The sequence below is a fragment of the Numenius arquata genome, chromosome 26 (assembly GCF_964106895.1).
Source record: "Numenius arquata chromosome 26, bNumArq3.hap1.1, whole genome shotgun sequence".
Classification (NCBI taxonomy): Eukaryota; Metazoa; Chordata; class Aves; order Charadriiformes; family Scolopacidae; genus Numenius; species Numenius arquata.
Genome location: NC_133601.1, coordinates 5344273 through 5362224, shown reverse-complemented (window position 1 = coordinate 5362224; position 17952 = coordinate 5344273). Strand labels below are relative to the sequence as shown.

Sequence of the window (17952 nt, the reverse complement as noted above, 5' to 3'; positions counted from 1 at the left end):
CTGCACATTATTTTCACAAAGATACTGGTGTTTATGAAAAAAATAGAGAGTGGGTTTTAAACAGGCCTGGCTTGAGTACCCTTCTCGTTAAGTCAGGTGGAGTTGTCGCCATTTCTGACAGCGATAGATTTGGGCTATTGAAGAAGGAAGAAAGTTGCAGAGATGGGGTAACACATCAATGGATGTGCTTACCCATAATAAAAAAACAGAGTCCAGAAAAATCAGCAGGACAGTGGTTTGGTCTTTGGGTGAGGTTCTTAGTGCTTGCAAGGAGACAATCTGCAGCAGACGTGAGAAGAAATGGCTCTTTCTCTTTGGCACTGAACCACTCGGGCACAGCCGAGCTCTGGCTGTTCCCAACACAAGGGCACTTCCAAAAAGTCTGTGAAGAACAAAGAGATTTGAGTGGACAATGTTATCTGAGAACTGGACCAATTTTTGTATGCACAATGCTCACATTTTGTTGAAATTTGCACACCAAAGCAAAAAAGGCCACTAAATGATCTTAGCACATCTTTTTTGGCAAAATCATTTCCATATTCCCCACATTTGCCTCTGAGCTATTTGAGTTGATGAGAAGGTGAAGTCAAAGTAGTCTGTTGGTCTTTGTGTGTTTTCAATAATTTTTAGACAGCCTCTTGGCAGTGCTGTGACTAAATCGGGAATAACTGTAACCTGCCAAGTCACATATACAACATGAAGAGGGAAGGAAAGATTTTCTGAACCGTTTGCAAATATTCCAGTCCTCTCTCTGTTTCTGAGCGTTTGTACGGCACGCAGCACTGACCCCTGGCATTCAACTAGTGTTAATGTTTAGGTGAGGAAAGAGTGGTTTATAGGGAAAATAAACATCACAAACTGTGTGGTGCCAATGCAGGTGTATGGTGCCTGCATCAAAAAAAAATCAAGGCCCATCTTTACAAGCCCTGCTCTCTGGCTCGCATTTGATCTCTCTTCAAAGCGCTTCTCCCAGCAGAGCCCTCGCAAAGCACGGCTTTGGAGTTGCAATGGGAGAAATTCTCCTCGCTCATCGGCACTCAGGGCCTTGTGGCTGCCGTTTGGTGGCAGTGCCCAGAGCTCCTCTCCCGTGCCTTGTGCTGTACGAGCGCTGAAGAATGGAGCTTTTCCCAAAGAAGCTCCTTTGTAAGAGTAATGTAAAGACTTTGCTCTAAGATGATTCTGAAAAAGGCAGAGTTGTCACCTTAAGGGAGCTATTCTTTGCCCTTGGTGTGAAACTGATGGGTTTGGATAGAGGATCTGTAGAATTTACATGTTGGCTTGAAATCTGTGTGGATGAGAGTTGTTCGCGCACAGCAAAGGAAGTCAGCTACCAGGAGGCAGAGAGAAAGAGCAGTTCCTCTCTGAGGAGAAACTTGTCCTATCTCCAAGTGTCCTAGCAGAATGTTTACAAAACGCTCATTAAGGGAAGGGGGATTGCGAGATAGCAAGAAATCTGGTGAACAGCTTACACTGCACGAGATAAGAGAGGGAGGGCGACCATAGAAGAGAGCGAGCCATATCCAATTACCGAGACCTGGTTTTGGGGAGGGGGAAGGGGAGACAGACAGGACGGATCACAAGTTTCAAGACAAGAGCTTCCAAACTTGTCATCTCTCTGTGACACAAGCCGCGTACAACCCAGTGGATAAAACCACCACTTAGCCCACAGGAGAGCTAGAGCTTGTTGAGTGCGGTCGGAGTTAGAGCGAAGTCATGGATTCTGTAGTCGTCCAGCTGTGGGCTGTCCTCTGTCTCTCGGTTCACCTTGCCACTGGCAGTCCCATCCTGAGCTTGGAGCACTCTTCCTTGGAGGAAGATGTGCCTCTTTTCGACGAGATTCTCTCCGAGCAGGATGGCGTTGATTTCAACACGCTGCTTCAGAATATGAAAAATGAGTTTTTGAAGACATTGAACCTCTCTGACATTCCCCTGCATGAAACGGCCAAGGTGGATCCACCAGAGTACATGCTAGAGCTGTACAACAGGTTTGCCACTGATAGGACATCTATGCCATCCGCAAATATTATTAGGAGCTTCAAAAACGAAGGTAAGATATGTGCATCTGTAGGAGAAGTAAATAGAAACGAGCCTCTTTATAGTCAGTGTGAACCGTATTTATGCAGCATGGAGTATGAACCGCACCAGGGGAAAAAAAGGCCCTTCAGTAAGGATGGTGTGGGAAATAGGCAGCCAGCACTGCTTGTCCCAGTGTGCCCCACACCCCACTGCTCGTGAGAGACATCCCTTGTCCTCTGCTTTTGAGACTGCAAGGTTTGGGGGGAAGAAGATATTTCTTTAATGTTAGGATGGCACCAAGTATAATTTGGGTGCATCATTTTCATTATCCCGTAATGACACACATCATTTGCAATTACCTGGGTGATTTTTCAAATGGATACCTTAAGTAATATTTGAAATCAATGCAAGGAATGTTTTTACACGCTGTTCAAAGGTGCAATATTTTCCTATTATGAGCTTAACCAAATACGGCTTTCTGATAATATCCTCTCGCTATTGATCCTCATGGGATTTGTAATGTTTTCTTCCTTTGACATCTGAGCGCAGTCCAGCAAATATATAGCGAAGCAGAATTTTGGATAACCTTTAGGTTCTACTTCGGAGGACTAGAATATTTCATATTACAAAAAAAAGAAAAAAAAAGCTGAAGAAGCTTAATTGTGACCGTAGATCGTTTCCCTATATGTTTCTGCTTCAGCATTTCCTCTCAGTTCAACAAGGAGAAGATAATGTTCCAGTGCTAACATTCAATAATTTCTCAATACCGATTTGTGCCAATACAGGTTTTATGTTAAAAACGTTTTTCAACTAGTCATTGCCCAAATACTGATTCCTCCACCCGGCAAATACAAGTGCTTTCAGTCTTTTTAACTACTCAGGGGTACATGCAACTATCCAAACTGCCTTGGGGCTTCCCTCATCCTTTGTTAGCCTAATTAATGAAGTATATAATAATATACTATATACTATTAGTATATATATAGTATATATATAGTATATATACTATACTACTACTATTATATACTATAATGAAGTATAGAAGTTGTTACTGCTTTTTTCTAACATTTGCAATTTCAAAGTGATGAGCTTTAAGGAGAGGCTACGAGCAAGTCCTTTCAGTTTTGGAGCACAGTGGGATGCCAGGAGAGAACCCAAGAGCTCTGTTTGGCCCCGTCCTTCTGCCGGGCCTGGGCACCCTTTACCAGCAACATGTTTCTGGTTTGAAGAGGCGCTCCATTGGGGTTTATATCTTCTTTACGTATTCTTTTCTCCACTGTGGAGAGATGTATTGAAGGGTTGGTAGCAAAGCAGTTGCACCCGTTGGTGAAGGGTCACTCATCTGACCAGCCGTGCCTGTCACTGCTCATCAGCCTGAAGGAGGACATGCAGCAACGCGCGTTGTTCTTTTCTCACTATGCACTATTTGGAAAAATAAATGGGATAAAAATTGCCGAGTACAATGTGCTAACGAATAAAATACAGTGTGGTTTAGTGATGTAAATCTGAATTCATTCCGTTGGCAAACCCAAAATTCGTTCAGGTTTGCAGCGTTGCCAGTGGTGCAGCCTGAGCCTTGGCTGGTGGTACACGTGGCGCTGGCCATTCCGTGCTCGGGAGCCAGGGCGTTCGATGCCGTTTCCTCACGGCCCAGGTTCTGCACCACTTGGGGGAAACTCGGATTAACCTTCTGGCATTCCAGTATTTCTCTCACCTCTTCCAATCCAAGTGAGAAGTGAGATTGCTGATGTTAAGACAACTTCATAAACGCATGCAGTTAGAGGGACTATGCAATTAGTGTTTGTTATCTGTCCTGGAAGTCTGTATAATGAAGAACTGTCCATTTCATGTTAAAGAGCTCTTTTGATAGAGAAATTAATTACTTGTAAGGACCAACACAGTGGACCAGGTACATTTTTTTGTTCACCTGCCCACTGGAAATTGGCAGTAATGGTAGCTTCATTATTATCCATTAAATTGTTTATTAAATTTGTTATAAGAACATTATAGAAGTATAATGAGCTGCATGGCTGGAATTAGCTCTTCGTTTTAACCCATGAACTGTAACGTCCCCATTGTAAATGTGACTGTAATCAGTTCTTAAAACTTTAACAAGGGTCTTAAGGGAAATTTTTCTCTTCCTATGGATTGGAGATCTCCCTTCCTGGCCCAGCTGGGGCTGTACTGGTAACCTGTGGACTTTCTAGCTAAAGAGCGAAGTCACATCCTGAATTGGAATTGAAAACTTCTCATGCCCTGCTAGTGCTTGCCTGCTTTCCCCTGCCTCCTGGTGAATTACACCTTCCATACGGCCAGGTGGCATTTCTCCCTCCTGTCATCATGTGTAATCACTGCAGACTTGCTTTAGCGTGTCGAGCTCGAGGAAATCCCAGCAATTCCTTCCCGTATGGAGGTTACAGCTAAGCGTGAATAGCGTTGTCTTCCAGCTCACGGCCTGCTCCTCCTCCCTGGGCATTGTGCAGAGCAGATTCAGCCGCTACCTTTATCAATTGACAGGTAGGGAAATACAAGCACAATCACCTTTTTTTTTTTTTTTTTTTTTTTCATATATGAACAGATGAAAGTGCAAAATGGAAAAACAAACCAAAAGGGCAGGTGCCTCAAAACCGAAATTAAGTAGGATAAGTCATGTGCTTAAGTTAACTGCTTGCTTAAGTGCACTGATGGAGCATGGCCAATACTTGCAACTTTATCAGTGTCATTTTTTTCTACAAACATATCAAAATTGGAGAAGTCAGAGATGAAGATAGTAATAGGTCACAAGTAGTTTGCCTTTGCAGAAATGTTACCCATAGTCCCTATGTCCTAATCTGTCTTCTGAGTTCCAAGTAGACAGCACAGTCATTCAGCAACAAATACACAATCATGAGCTAAGAATCCTGCATTGTGTGAAGAAATGCATATTGCCTGTGTATAAACAAACAATGCAGATAGGACAGACAGCCTGACTGACAAGCAGATATTATGTACTTCTTATATGTTTTATTAACTAAAGCTGCCAAAAGTGCCTGGCTGAGTACAGCTGTTTGACTGCTCACTTGAAGCCCGTTGAGCCTGTGGCAGGATTTCTGCTGCCTGATGGTTCACACTGGTTGTTCACTGCCTACTCTTCCTAACAAGGAAGAAGTAGTAAACCAGTCTTTACATCTTCTGATGCTACTTTTCCTCCCTTAGTGCTTGGCCCTTTCAGTTTCTGAGGGATGTTTCAGCAGAAGGGAACACTTGCTGGCACAGAAATGCTCAGCCGACAGAGATACAGCCTGTGGTCTTGTATATGCAGCTTCTGTGTCATCCATCCCATGTTCATTCCAGTGCTAGATCCTTCTTCCCTTCCTCTCCTGCACTGATGAATGTTTTCCCTCATTTCTTAAAGGGTTACTGTGCAGGGACCTAGAAGTGATTTTGTTTCAGTATTAGGCAACACATTTCTAATATGTTATCCTTCCAGGACAAGGAAGTCCCCGGAAGGCATGGGGATAGAAAGAGAATCTATGAATCCAGATTTATGGTCTTTATCATGTCTGGGATCTTGCTGTCCTTAGACATCTAAAATAAAGTTGGCCTTTTTTACAAGTACAGTTTTGGGAAATGATGAAAAAACACTCTGCTGGAAGTGTTCAGCTGAAACCAAGCAATGCAAAACATGTCAGATGAAGTTTGGTGCCTGCGTTACTGTATGTATTGACCCTTCTAAAATATTTGATCTTTGTCATTTCCAGACTTGGCTTCCCACCCTATTGGTGTTACAGGAATTCGGAAATATCCTCTTCTGTTCAATGTTTCCATCCCTCATCATGAAGAAATCATCATGGCAGAGCTGAGGCTCTACACCTTGGTGGAGCGAGACCAAATGCTCTACGATGGGCTTGACCGGAAGGTCACCATTGTTGAAGTGCTGGAAAATGACCATATGGGGGTAGGAGAGGAGAGAAAGACAGTGGCACTGGCATCCAGGCAGATCTACGGCACGAGCAGCGAGTGGGAGAGCTTTGAGGTCACTGAGGCCATCAGGCGTTGGCGAAGGGCAGGGCTGACCACACACCGGCTGGAAGTTCATATAGAGAGCAGGGAAGGGGAGGAGCAGAATGGAGAGGGTAAACTCGATATCGACATCAACTCTGAGGCTAAGCACGTGCCCCTGTTGATTGTGTTCTCTGATGACCAAAGCAACGACAAAAAAGAGGAGAAGCAAGAGCTGAACGAAATGATAGACCATGAGCAGCTCCTGGACTTGGAGAACCTGGAGGTTGGCAATTTCCATGGCCAGCCTGGTGAAGAGGCGCTACTCCAGATGCGCTCCAACATAATTTATGACTCTACTGCCCGAATCCGGAGGAATGCAAAAGGCAACTACTGCAAAAAGACTCCGCTCTACATAGATTTCAAGGAGATTGGCTGGGATTCCTGGATCATCGCCCCGGCGGGATACGAAGCTTACGAGTGCCACGGAGTGTGCGCATACCCTTTAACAGAGCACGTCACACCAACGAAACATGCTATTGTCCAGACTTTGGTTCACCTGAAGAATCCTCAGAAAGCCTCCAAGGCCTGCTGTGTGCCCACCAAACTTGATCCCATCTCTATTCTCTACTTAGATGCGGGGGTGGTCACCTACAAGTTCAAATACGAAGGCATGGTGGTATCAGAGTGCGGCTGCAGATAGTAGCAGGGAATGCATGCACAGGGGAGTGCACAGGGGAGGTATTTAATGATTCAGTCTGTAAATTTGTACATTTCGGATTTCCTATTTAATAAGGTTATTTAAAGAGGCATGTACAGATAATTGTATGTTTCCTGTTATGGGGAATGGGCAAGTCATACGACTGTAGGGAATGTATATTTTGTTCCATTGCTTGCTTCTTGCTGTTCTTTGCTGTCCAAATTATGACTGAGTCTCTCTTCTGATCAGGGCATAGAGCAGATCACTGGATTTTTTGGGAGGGCTCTTTGTGCCAAGGGGGCACATTCAAATTCACAGAAATAAAAGCATATTTTTGTACTTTATAAATGTTGATTGGCATCTGTAGGGATTTCCAGAGCTACTAAAGATAGGTTAAACTATGGGCAATACACACCCAGATTGTTTAGTTTTGTGAAAAATCTTTATAAAGATCTTTACATGCTCAGATTTTTTTTTTAAAACTTAACTGTAGATCTTATGTCCTGATAACTCTCAAGCTCCTAAATCACTAAAGCACAATAAGGTGTTAGACTTTTTTCCTTTTTTCTTAATCTTTCCCTGTCTCAGTTAGCGGTAACTGGCAGGGATGACCCGGTACTGGGAGAGGAAGGGATCCATTGCCTTCCCTGTGTTTCTCAGTAAAGCGATGGGCCCGGGAGCGATGCCCGGCTCGTGCAGCACTCTGACCTGCAACGGCAGAGATTCCCCCTCTGCATGTTTATTACAAAAGCACCCTGTGTGAAGCAGCGCTGGCTTTGTTGCCTTGGCCGTCCGTTGTCTCTCAAGGGCCAGAGCTTTAGGTGGCAGAAATAAGTGCGATGAATTTCCTGAATTCTTGAAATTGCACCGCTTTATATCAGCTAAAAACTAGTCCCCATGCCCAGTCCAGTATGTTGTGCATGACACGGCTGCGTAATCCAGTTCAAATGGCCAAGTGGTAGCATTGCGTTTAGTCTGCATAGAGAGGCACAGAAAGGAACCCCCTTTGTGCCAGCTAGATAGAGAGGATCTTTCCTTTATGCATGTGCTGAAGTTGTCAATTCATAAAGATATTGCCCCCCCCGCTCCTGGTTAAACTATATATGATGGAGTCACATGCCATGTTTCCACCACTCTTCTGCAACCAATCGTGATGATAAGAAGGTGTCGGAGCTGAGAAACAATTAGACCCGTCACTTTATTTATACTAAGCTGCAAATTTGTCAGATTCTTGGGAAAGTGTAAGTGACGTTGACTCTTTTAGCCTGTACCAGAGCCTACCGTACTGTCCCTGCATCTGCCTTACACTTTTAAGGGAAAGTTATCTTCCCTGGAAGTGATAAGGGTCTTTGAAAGAATCACTCTAACACTTCATGGGAAAGAACACAAAAGACTTTATCATGCACCAACTAAAACCAGTTTCACCTATTTTCACACATACTCTTCTGTGCTTCCCATAATTTATTGACCTATTTATTGACTGCCTGCCTTTGTAATATAATGTAGAATACAGAATGTTTTATTTTTGTGCTTGTGTTGTAATCCCACTTGGATGAAACCTTGTACTGATCCTATTTTACATGGAATCTCTCTGTTGAGTTGTGCTGCCGCAGAGGTGGCGGTTGCTGTTTTTTTTTCCCCCTAGATATTTGTAAATACCCTACACCACACTTCTCTCCCTTGCTTACACAACTGTTCACTCCCTGCAGTGATTTAAATGGCATTCTGGGGCACGTATGGTCTTGTCCAACCTATAACTACTCTTGCAGGGGTATCACTGCTGTAAGTGGCCAGCTGTGTAGTTTATTGTAGAATTATGCAGTCTCCACTCTTGCTGCGTGTTTCCAGATAGTGGGCTGTGCCGTGGGGCTGTATTGCTTTATGCCCGCCTCAGATCTCACCCCGCGAGTGACTGACACCGCTCACAGACCTTTCCCCTCGGCCACGCTGCAATCGCGGTCCGTGGTTAATGGCACGCTAAAAGAATTCGTCAGAGGTGTGACATCTCGCTCTGCTGACATGAGCTGCAGCAGCCAACGGTTGAAGTGTGACCGCACAGATCCTTTCAAAACTATCCACAATTCTTATGAAGCCGTTTGCCAAGACAAGCCATTCACCTTGTTAGGAGTGATAATCCAGCATTAGGGAGATAATCCGACATTTGCTTTTATCATCTCTTTTCTGCGACTGTTCCCGTGGCAGTGATCAGACCAGCGTGCTTTTAGCACCACTGTCCTTCACTGAACAGAACCAGCACTTCTGAACAGCAAGGAGGGCTGCCTGTGCCTCAAAAATAAGAAGCAGCCCACTGTAATCACCCATAGTGGCTATAAATTTCCAGGTGACCACGTAGCAAAGCAGAGCGGCTGCCTTCACGCTCTCTTATTGCTGGAGATTTGTTGTAATAGAGCGGATGGTATGCAGCGTGTTCTGGTGCAGCGCACACGTGGGTAGGCATGTAGTTGTAGCCGTAAGTAAACCTGCATGTGTGAGTTTTGACCAGCTCAGTCAAAATATCAGTGATAGCTTTTTAGAATTAGGGGCCAGCCAGGCTTTTATTAGTAGTAACTGCACTGATTTACTGTACTGCTGATCGAAGGGCATTTCAGCCAGAGTTTGTGGTGAAAAAACGGAAAGGATGAGGTCTATCCTATTGCGCTATTTTGGGAGGAAACTGAGCATCTCTTGGATCCTTCAGCTGCACCTGTGTGGTTCACAACCTGAGGTTAGACCTATTGAGGATGGTATTTCTTTTATTGATGTGTGTCTGTTAGAATCGCATGCCTGCTTCACGAGCAAAACCTTACCTTACTTTTACCCTACCTTTGAGTATAATTATGCAAAGACATTTGCTGGGTGTTCATGCAATTAAATGACAGAGATCAGGCAAAATAGCACCAGAAAAATGGGGGTAGTTATTTTATAAAGAGCTTTCCCTACGTAGCAAATTAAGGTTGTTTCTGCAAACTCAGAAGTGCGTGGCTTTAAATGCACCTGTCCATATGGATAAGACACTTACAAATAACTGGTGAGTGCATGACAAGAGCCACTGGCACCAAGCCGTAAGTGCTGGTAACGTCAGTCCCTGAAAAAAGTATTCCACTGCATGCTTGCATTTTCTTTGCTTCTTTTCTCCTTCCTTCCTTATTCCTTCCTTCCATCCATCCACATTAGTGCTGTGAGTTCTTCTGTTTCTAAAATAATTTATTTCTCACATTAAATAGTAGTGTGCATTGATTTTCCTTTCATTTCTGATCTGTTTTATATCAACGTGCGAGCAGATTTTTGACTTAAAAGCTCAAACCAATTTTAGAAAGGTTTGGAAAAATATAGCTTCAATATGGAAGTATCTGTCTTTCCATCCATCCGTCCATCCATCTATCCCTGAATCACTGCATGCAGCTAAAGGAGGCAGCAACCCTGTCTCACCACAATCAACAATATCAGTTGGATTTTTGCTTTCCTCTGTGCGTAACTGAATACGTGTAAGAAAGTGTAAGCAGATGCGAAGCCCCTTTTTTTCTGGGCGCTGTGTGGAATGCCGGGCAGTGATTGCAGTATAAATAGAGGGGACAGGCAAAGGGGTGGGGGCAGAAAGAAGTGATACAAAGAGAGGAAGAGCCTGGATAACATATCAGCGAGGGAGCTGAGGGAAGAGCTTTGGTCTTGGATTGCTGCTCTTAAATCAACACACACGATACCTCCAGAAGAGCATGAACTCGAGACATCTTCCTCATTTCTTGGCCTTTGAAGAAATCGTGACAGCTGTGTCTCCTGTGCAGGCACTCAGCACCAATGCCAGATCTCACAAAGCACTTGGAAGTTGGAGGTTCCCTTAAATGATCCCTATCTCTTAGCTCTCTGCACATGGACTAAAATTCCTTAAATAGATTTCCCGCTAAAGCTTTCCTGCATTATCCCTTTCTTGGGTGTGATCCCTGGAGTCCAGGCTCACCCTGAGTAGCTGATTGAAGATACAGAATCCCAGTTTTTTTGAGCATTAAAGCCTGACAGCTCAGCATGGCTTTTTCTGCCCCCGCTGCCTCCACCCCCCCAGCCCCCTTGCTCAGGGCAGACTGGACGTTTGGGGCAGCCTGGGGAGAAGGGGCAGAGCCCCACATTGTTGTGGCACCCCCTCTTCCGAGCAGCGCCTGGTGCTGGCTCGTGCTGCTTCCATTTGGAGGTGCCCAAATGTCAGTCTTTGGGAAAAAAAAAAAAATATGCCTGAATATTGTGGACACATATCTCTTTCCAAAGGCAGAGGGCCTTGCTGGGGGAGCAGCAACTCAGGAGCTAAAAGCGTGAGGATCAGCCCCCCCCAAAACTGAAGTCACTTAGGAAAAAATCATCTCCCAAAGCAGGAGCCAAAACCTCTGCCCATCCTCTTCCCCCAAGCTCCAACTACTGCACTGCCCTTCTTACGCTGCTCAGAGAGCACAGCAAACCAGGACCTCCCACAGCCTGGAGATACCAAAGGACCCTGTGGTTTTTAGCAGCCGTGGGCAGTTTGGTGCCTGACTTACCTACAGCGCAACGCAAGAGGTTCCGGTAAGTATTTTTGGTGAAACCCACTGAGCCAAACCCCAGCAAAATCTGTGATATTTTCAGGGAAAAAAAAAAAAAAAAAAAGAGAGGAAGATTTCCTGGCACTTGAACATCTGCTTCAAGCATTTGAAAAACTACAGCCCAGTGTTAATTTAAACTTCCTTATAACCCGGTTCAACATTTGGAGTGCAAACACAGTTAATAGGATGGGAACTGGGGTGGTGGGGGTTTGCTTACTATATTGGGAAACAAAGCCAGAACAAAACTAGCTTGAGATAGAGTTTTTGTTTATACTGCTGACCCATCTGTCTTCATTAATGCACTATTTACAGGAAAAGTTTAAAAATTAGCTTCTGCTCCTTCTTCAATTGCAACAGCAACAAATAAAGGCTGAATGGTTCGTTTGCCCTTGACTAAAAATGGAAATTCTTATCAGCACCTCTTGGAAGAAGAGGTTTATTATATGGAGTGTATTATTGTTGAATATTGGAGCTGGGACTAGGCATTTTGGCCACAGCTGTGTATTTCTAGCACAGGCAACATCAGGAGTGAAGAGTGTCACAGAAAGCAGAAACCAGCTACAAAACGTGACCCGTGTCTTACTCTGAACTCCTGCTTTGAAGTCTAAGGGAGAAATAATGTGGTTCTTTTCTCCTGTACCCACACAGGGTAACGGTGTGGTTTCCCTGGGTGTGAAAAGGGACACATTTGAGGCCAAGCCTTGACATGGCATAGAAACCACCCAGGCTGTCTCTGGAACTGACACCAGATAAGGACACCAGCGTGGGGCAGTTCCCCTTTCTCTTACATGGAAGTAAAGAGACAACAAAGGCACAACAACACACATGCACTTGAATTTCTAGAGTTTAGATGCCTAAATGAGAACAGATGAAAGCCACCCCAAAAATGTCTGTCATCCTCCAGAGAAAATGAGGCAGGTTTGTGACAAGCTGTAATTAGGCCAGTTTAGCTGGACAGACCTGGCCACACACGTAGTTGGCCCAGCTGTAACCCAAAGAAGACCTGGGTTTGTGGCCTGGCACGCCTGGGCATTTCCCCATGAAAGCAGACTGTCAGACCCACTGCTGTGCAAATGAACTTCTTTAAAAGCATCTTCTCAGTAAGAAGAAAAAGCTCAGTTTTGCAATACAAGTCCACTGAAATAGAGACATCCATTAAAAAATCAAACCCAAACTTTCTATGGTTTCTATAAACCATAAAAGCAGTAATTTCAAAAGGGCAGGCAGGTTTATCAGAGTTACCATCTCATTTGCACAGCCCACTGCAGGCACAGGCATTCAAATGATCTCAGAACTCTGGGCACGTTTTGGGAATAAATCTGGCTGCAAGGGCATCTTGTCCCGCTCTCCTTCTCCTCTCCTCTCCTCTCCTTCCCTGCCCTGCTCTCCTTCTCCCTTCTCCCTGCCCTGCTCTCCTTCTCCCTTCTCCTCCCTGCCCTGCTCTCCTTCCCCCCTTCTCCCTGACATGCTCTCCTTCTCCCTTCCTCTCCTTCCCTGCCCTGCTCTCCTTCTCCCCTTCTCCCTGCCCTGCTCTCCTTCTCCCTTCTCCTCCCTGACCTGCTCTCCTTCCCCCCTTCTCCCTGCCCTGCTCTCCTTCTCCCTTCTCCTCCCTGACCTGCTCTCCTTCCCCCCTTCTCCCTGACCTGCTCTCTTTCTCCCTTCTCCCTGCCCCACTCTCCTTCTCCCTTCTCCCTGCCCCACTCTCTTTCTCCGTTCTCCTCCCTGCCCTGCTCTCCTTCCCCGCTTCTCCCTGCCCTGCTCTCCTTCCCCCCTTCTCCTCCCTGACCTGGTCTCCTTCCCCCCTTCTCCCTGCCCTGCTCTCCTTCTCCCTTCCTCTCCTTCCCTGCCCTGCTCTCCTTCTCCCTTCTCCTCCCTGACCTGCTCTCCTTCTCCCTTCTCCCTGCCCTGCTCTCCTTCTCCCTTCTCCTCCCTGACCTGCTCTCCTTCCCCCCTTCTCCCTGACATGCTCTCTTTCTCCCTTCTCCCTGCCCCACTCTCCTTCTCCCTTCTCCCTGCCCTGCTCTCCTTCCCCGCTTCTCCCTGCCCTGCTCTCCTTCTCCCTTCTCCTCCCTGACCTGCTCTCCTTCTCGGCTTCTCCCTGACCTGCTCTCCTTCTCCCTTCCTCTCCTTCCCTGCCCTGCTCTCCTTCTCCCTTCTCCTCCCTGCCCTGCTTTCCTTCCCCCCTTCTCCCTGCCCCGCTCTCCATCCCCGCTCTGTCACTCTCCATCCACTTTCCCCCAGCCAAGACACACGCTGTCTCTTGCCCGGTCTCTGCAGGCTGTTCCCTGGGGAGCAGGGCTGGAGGCACCCAGGGTGTCTGTCCCTCTCCCGGAGGAGCCGCTGGCTGGGGAAACGCTGGCTGTTGAAAGCAGTGGAAGGAGCAGCTGTTAGAATTGCTGCTTCTTTTCCCAGACAAAAGTGGAAGGAAAAGTCCACCTTTTGATACCCTTGTCAGGAAGATGAATGGTGGAAGGGGGTCCTGCTCTCCCTTGGTAACATCCCCTGCAGCAACAGGGCGCATTTTCATACTGAGCGCATCTGCACGATAGAAAATGCCAATTTACTGCCTCTGAAGTCTCTTCAAATGTCAATCTGAATCTGAGCTAGCAATTAGCCAGGAAAATTTCTACTTCCAACCCCATCTCCCCACACAGCATTGCTGGCAAAACTTAGGATATCCCTGCATTATTCCAGCAAACTGAGTTACTTTTTAGAGTGGATAATGCCAGAAAATACAGAAGTGTATTGCTTACACATATACTGCCATATATCCAGCTCAGGGCAAATGAGCTTACTTTGGCAACAGGACATTTGGTGACTTGTTTCACGCTGTTGGATTGGTGCCCAATGTGATTCTGTTCACAGCACAAATTGATCAAGCCCCTGCTCAACATTTCAAGGGCTTAGCGGGCCCTTTGATTGCATTTGTTATGTAAACAGAGGAAATATGAGGGATAAAAGCAATCAGCGTGGCTGCAATAAAGGAAATGATATGAGAGGAATGGATTTCCGTGACATAGAGCGATGCTTCCTGAAAAGAGGGTGGGTTTTTTCTTAGCTCCAAATACTACATTTTCTGTGATGGCCCAAGATGCAGCCAAAAAGGACAATGCGCTGTATTTTATTTCAAATGGGCAGCTGCAGTACCATCAATTCTATATTACCATAGCTGTGTTTTGCAGAAGCTGCTGCCCGTCGTTATCTGCAGCGACTTTAGGATGAGGGGATGCTCGCTGCAGCACTAGAGCTCCCCAAACAATGTCCTTCAGCTCCGTGCGGCTGAGGTTTTCCAGGACGTGAGCTTCAGATGGTGTTGAAAAGATATGTGTCGAGTTAAGTGAGAAGGTTTAAATACAGGGTGGCCTCTGAAATCAAGTACAGTAGCTAACTAGCAACAACGGCTAAACAACAGTCCAACCTTCCATAGCTCTCAGGTTTATGTTGGCTTTGCTGTAGCAACTCCTTATCTCTCCCGAGATTAGAGCATTTTAGATCAGTTGTTGTGAGATTCGGTGGAATCCATTTCCTGAGCTGTCACCGCTGGCTAATCGGGCAAAGCCGAAATGCAAAGCTTCGGGAGAGTGGGAAAGCAAAACACCTTATGCTACATACTGAACGTGCTCTCTTTGCTTTTATCATTACCAGATTTTAGATGCCTGTCCCAAGATACTGACACAGAGAGGCCTAGAGCCTGAAACACAAACAGCTGAGCTGTAAACACAGCAAATGTCTTATGGTAGGAAAAATGAGCCCTTTTACCGTTTCTCCAAGTACTGGTAGCTGGCGTAACCCTTCCCTACTTACTGCTTACTGCGCTGACCTGCACTATGAAATCCCAACCCGAATTCCCCCATGAGTTAAAATGAGAGTGAGGATCCCCAGGAAACTGGGACCCGCACAGTTGGGAGACTGATGGGCTGATCCGAGTGCTGAAACAGTTGAAGTGATTTGCTTTTGGCTGCAGTAGTCGGTTGCTGCTGAGATAGACACGAAATAGCGTGACACCATGCCAAATACAACCTGCTCTCCACAATTTCACTTACAATTTTCACTTACTTTCTAACAATTCTGAAGTCATTCCTGCAGGGAGAGCAGGGATAAACTCAACCACGGTTGCTTTTCTTGCTGAACTCCCTCCTTTTCCCTTGGGATTTCTCTAGCTCACATCATTTCTCGCTCTTTTGCACTCCTCTGCCAATCGACAACTTACACCAGCTGCAAATCCGGCCCAATAATATTGATTGCACGTCTTGTGCTTCCTTTGTCCACCCTAATTAGTGCATTAGAGATAAGCAACGTGCCCTGAGCAGCGAGCTAATGGCAGAGGGAGCAGGCTGTGCTTCGTGGGGCATGCGTCCTTCCTGACGGGGGCTGCCACACACGTTCCTCCATGACACTGTTCAGGGCAACACTAATGAGCTCCAGGACAGGCAAACAATTTAGACAAGGGCCTCAGTGAGCTCCCCAGAGTTGCATTAACCCCTGCACTTACTGCAAGAGAAAGGAGTAACTTCTAAGCTAGAGCTGTTGGCTGAGCCAGACCCTGCTGCACGCACACGGGAGCGCAGCAGCCTTCCAGGGACCGGGTAACAATAGGGAAACTGGGAAACCATAGCACTGGGAAACAATAGCACCTCTGTGAACAAATGAATTGCATCTCTGTATCCAGTCTCAGTTGTTCCTCCATCAATAACCATCCCTCTTTTGCATCATTGTCTCGTTCTTGCATCGTTCTTCTCAGGGAAGAAACCAGTGTCTTCACCACTGGCACCAATGTTGTCTGGCCTAAAACCTCTCGCCTAAAGTTAATAAAAGGAAGGGTTACCTGGCAGGCCCAGTGATCTAGTTGTTATCACCAATATTTGTAGTGACAGTGATTTGTGTGATTGGGATTCAGGACTCCCAAGTCTTTGGCTCTGCTTCATATGTGCTCTGCAAACATTTTCAAAGGCTTCATTACTTTTGTGTTGAGTTTCAGAGAGTAGAAATCTGTGACCTTGATGGGTTGACTTTCACAGGCACAGAAGACCTGGTTGGTTTGGCTTGGATGGTGAGTGCTGGGCACTCTGCTGTGAACTCCTTTCCCTTGGCTGGCCAGGGCACTGCGAGGCTTGCGCTGGTGCGGGGTCACCTCCACGGGCAATGGGCTCCTGGCTTGCTGGTGTTGAAGCCAGAAGAGGATGGGGAGCCAAGACATGGGGCAGGTCAAGTAAAAAGCAGTCTAACTGGCTGAGCCCTACACCAGTGTCTGAAAAAAACACTATAGATGCAAACCACACTAAAGCTCCATCTCCACATTGTGATGGGATGCCGGGGTGCTTTGTCCCGGCTGGTCTTCTTGCATGTGATTTCTTAACAGCCTTACAAAATGAAAGAAGGACTCTGCTACATTTTTATTTTTAAAAGCCATCCTGCTTGCCATTATCAGTGAGGCTTTATATTTGACTGAGCAGAAGCGGGTCAGAGTGGATGACAGCAATTTAATCTGCTGTTGCTTTTCCATAACTTCTTGTGCTATCCTTGACCCTCAGCCAATGCCCTTCCGCTGCCAGCTAGGGGAAAGATCCAGCCTCATGGAGCTAATGAGTTTCTAAACCTGTATCTCAGGTCTTCTGCAAACTGTGAATGTGATTTATCCCCATTTCAGGTTACACAGCCTTCTTTACACCTGATAGGAGGAACGTACGAGGCAGCAGGATGTTCCCACTCCCCCACTGGGAACACCCCGGTGACAACACTCCAGTTTCCAGTGGACATTTGGCCTTTGACTTGTGGGCTCTGCCGGTAGCTGTTGTGGTGGGAACAACTGGCCGTGGGGTGCCTGGCTGATGTCCTGACTCCTTCTGGATTGGCATTTCCGTAGAGGTCAGCACTTAACATCAGCACCGGCTTTTTTAGCAGGATCACAAAGGCGGGTACGTGCAAAGAGAACATTTGGCAGCATTAGAAAATCCATCCTCTGTGCCCCAGGAAGGGACACACAGGGTAAAGGTGTCAAGGAAAAGACTCAAAACCTGCACTGGCCCTAGGGATGGAGTGTGGACCTCACGCAGAGCACGCAGAGTGCGAGGGGAGCCCCTCCAGCCGCACGGCAGCCTGTGCTGGTCCTTAGCAGGGGGCCAAGGAAAGAAACAAGGCAATACTACCGGGAAAAGGAAAAATTCACCTCTCACATGCTCAGAAAGCAGATGCCAAGCTGATGCTTATCCTCATTTCTTCAATAAGAGGTCAAAGCCTGGCCCCTGCCTCGCTGGCTGCTTTTAAAACGCACTCGTTTGGAAATAGCTCCCTGGATGCAGCAAACAGCGTTTCGGCCAGCTGATGAGATTAAAGGAACATTCCCCCTGTTCCCAGTTCCTGTTATCGGTACATTGTGTTAAGAGGGCCCAAATATCACATCGTGTTTTTACGCGTGATAAAGCAAATTTTCACAAGCGGCACCAGTGGCCGCTGACGGGGCTGGGGGTGTCGCTCCCGCTGGGCAGGGGGGTGCAACGGGACCTTCTGGACAGGGTCATGCCTGAAAAGCAAGAGGCTTTTTTTGAAGCTTTCCTCACATGAGGGACTCCAGGGGCAAACAGGATGTTTCCCTCTCCTTGTGGTCTCTGCTTGTTGGAATTTTCGGCTTGGTCCGCTCTCTGATGCTTTGCTAAAGGTTGAGCACGCCCTGGAGTCCTGCAGTGGCAGCAC

General features: G+C 46.5%; 1 protein-coding gene across 1 annotated transcript; it reads left to right on the top strand.

Moving 5' to 3' along the window:
• The first annotated feature begins 1713 nt into the window (after positions 1-1713).
• On the top strand, positions 1714-6700 carry BMP10 (bone morphogenetic protein 10). The gene is made up of 2 exons (XM_074164266.1): positions 1714-2047; positions 5757-6700. The coding sequence occupies exons 1-2, from the start codon at positions 1714-1716 to the stop codon at positions 6698-6700; spliced, it is 1278 nt and encodes a 425-aa protein (XP_074020367.1).
• Positions 6701-17952: the final 11252 nt, after the last annotated feature.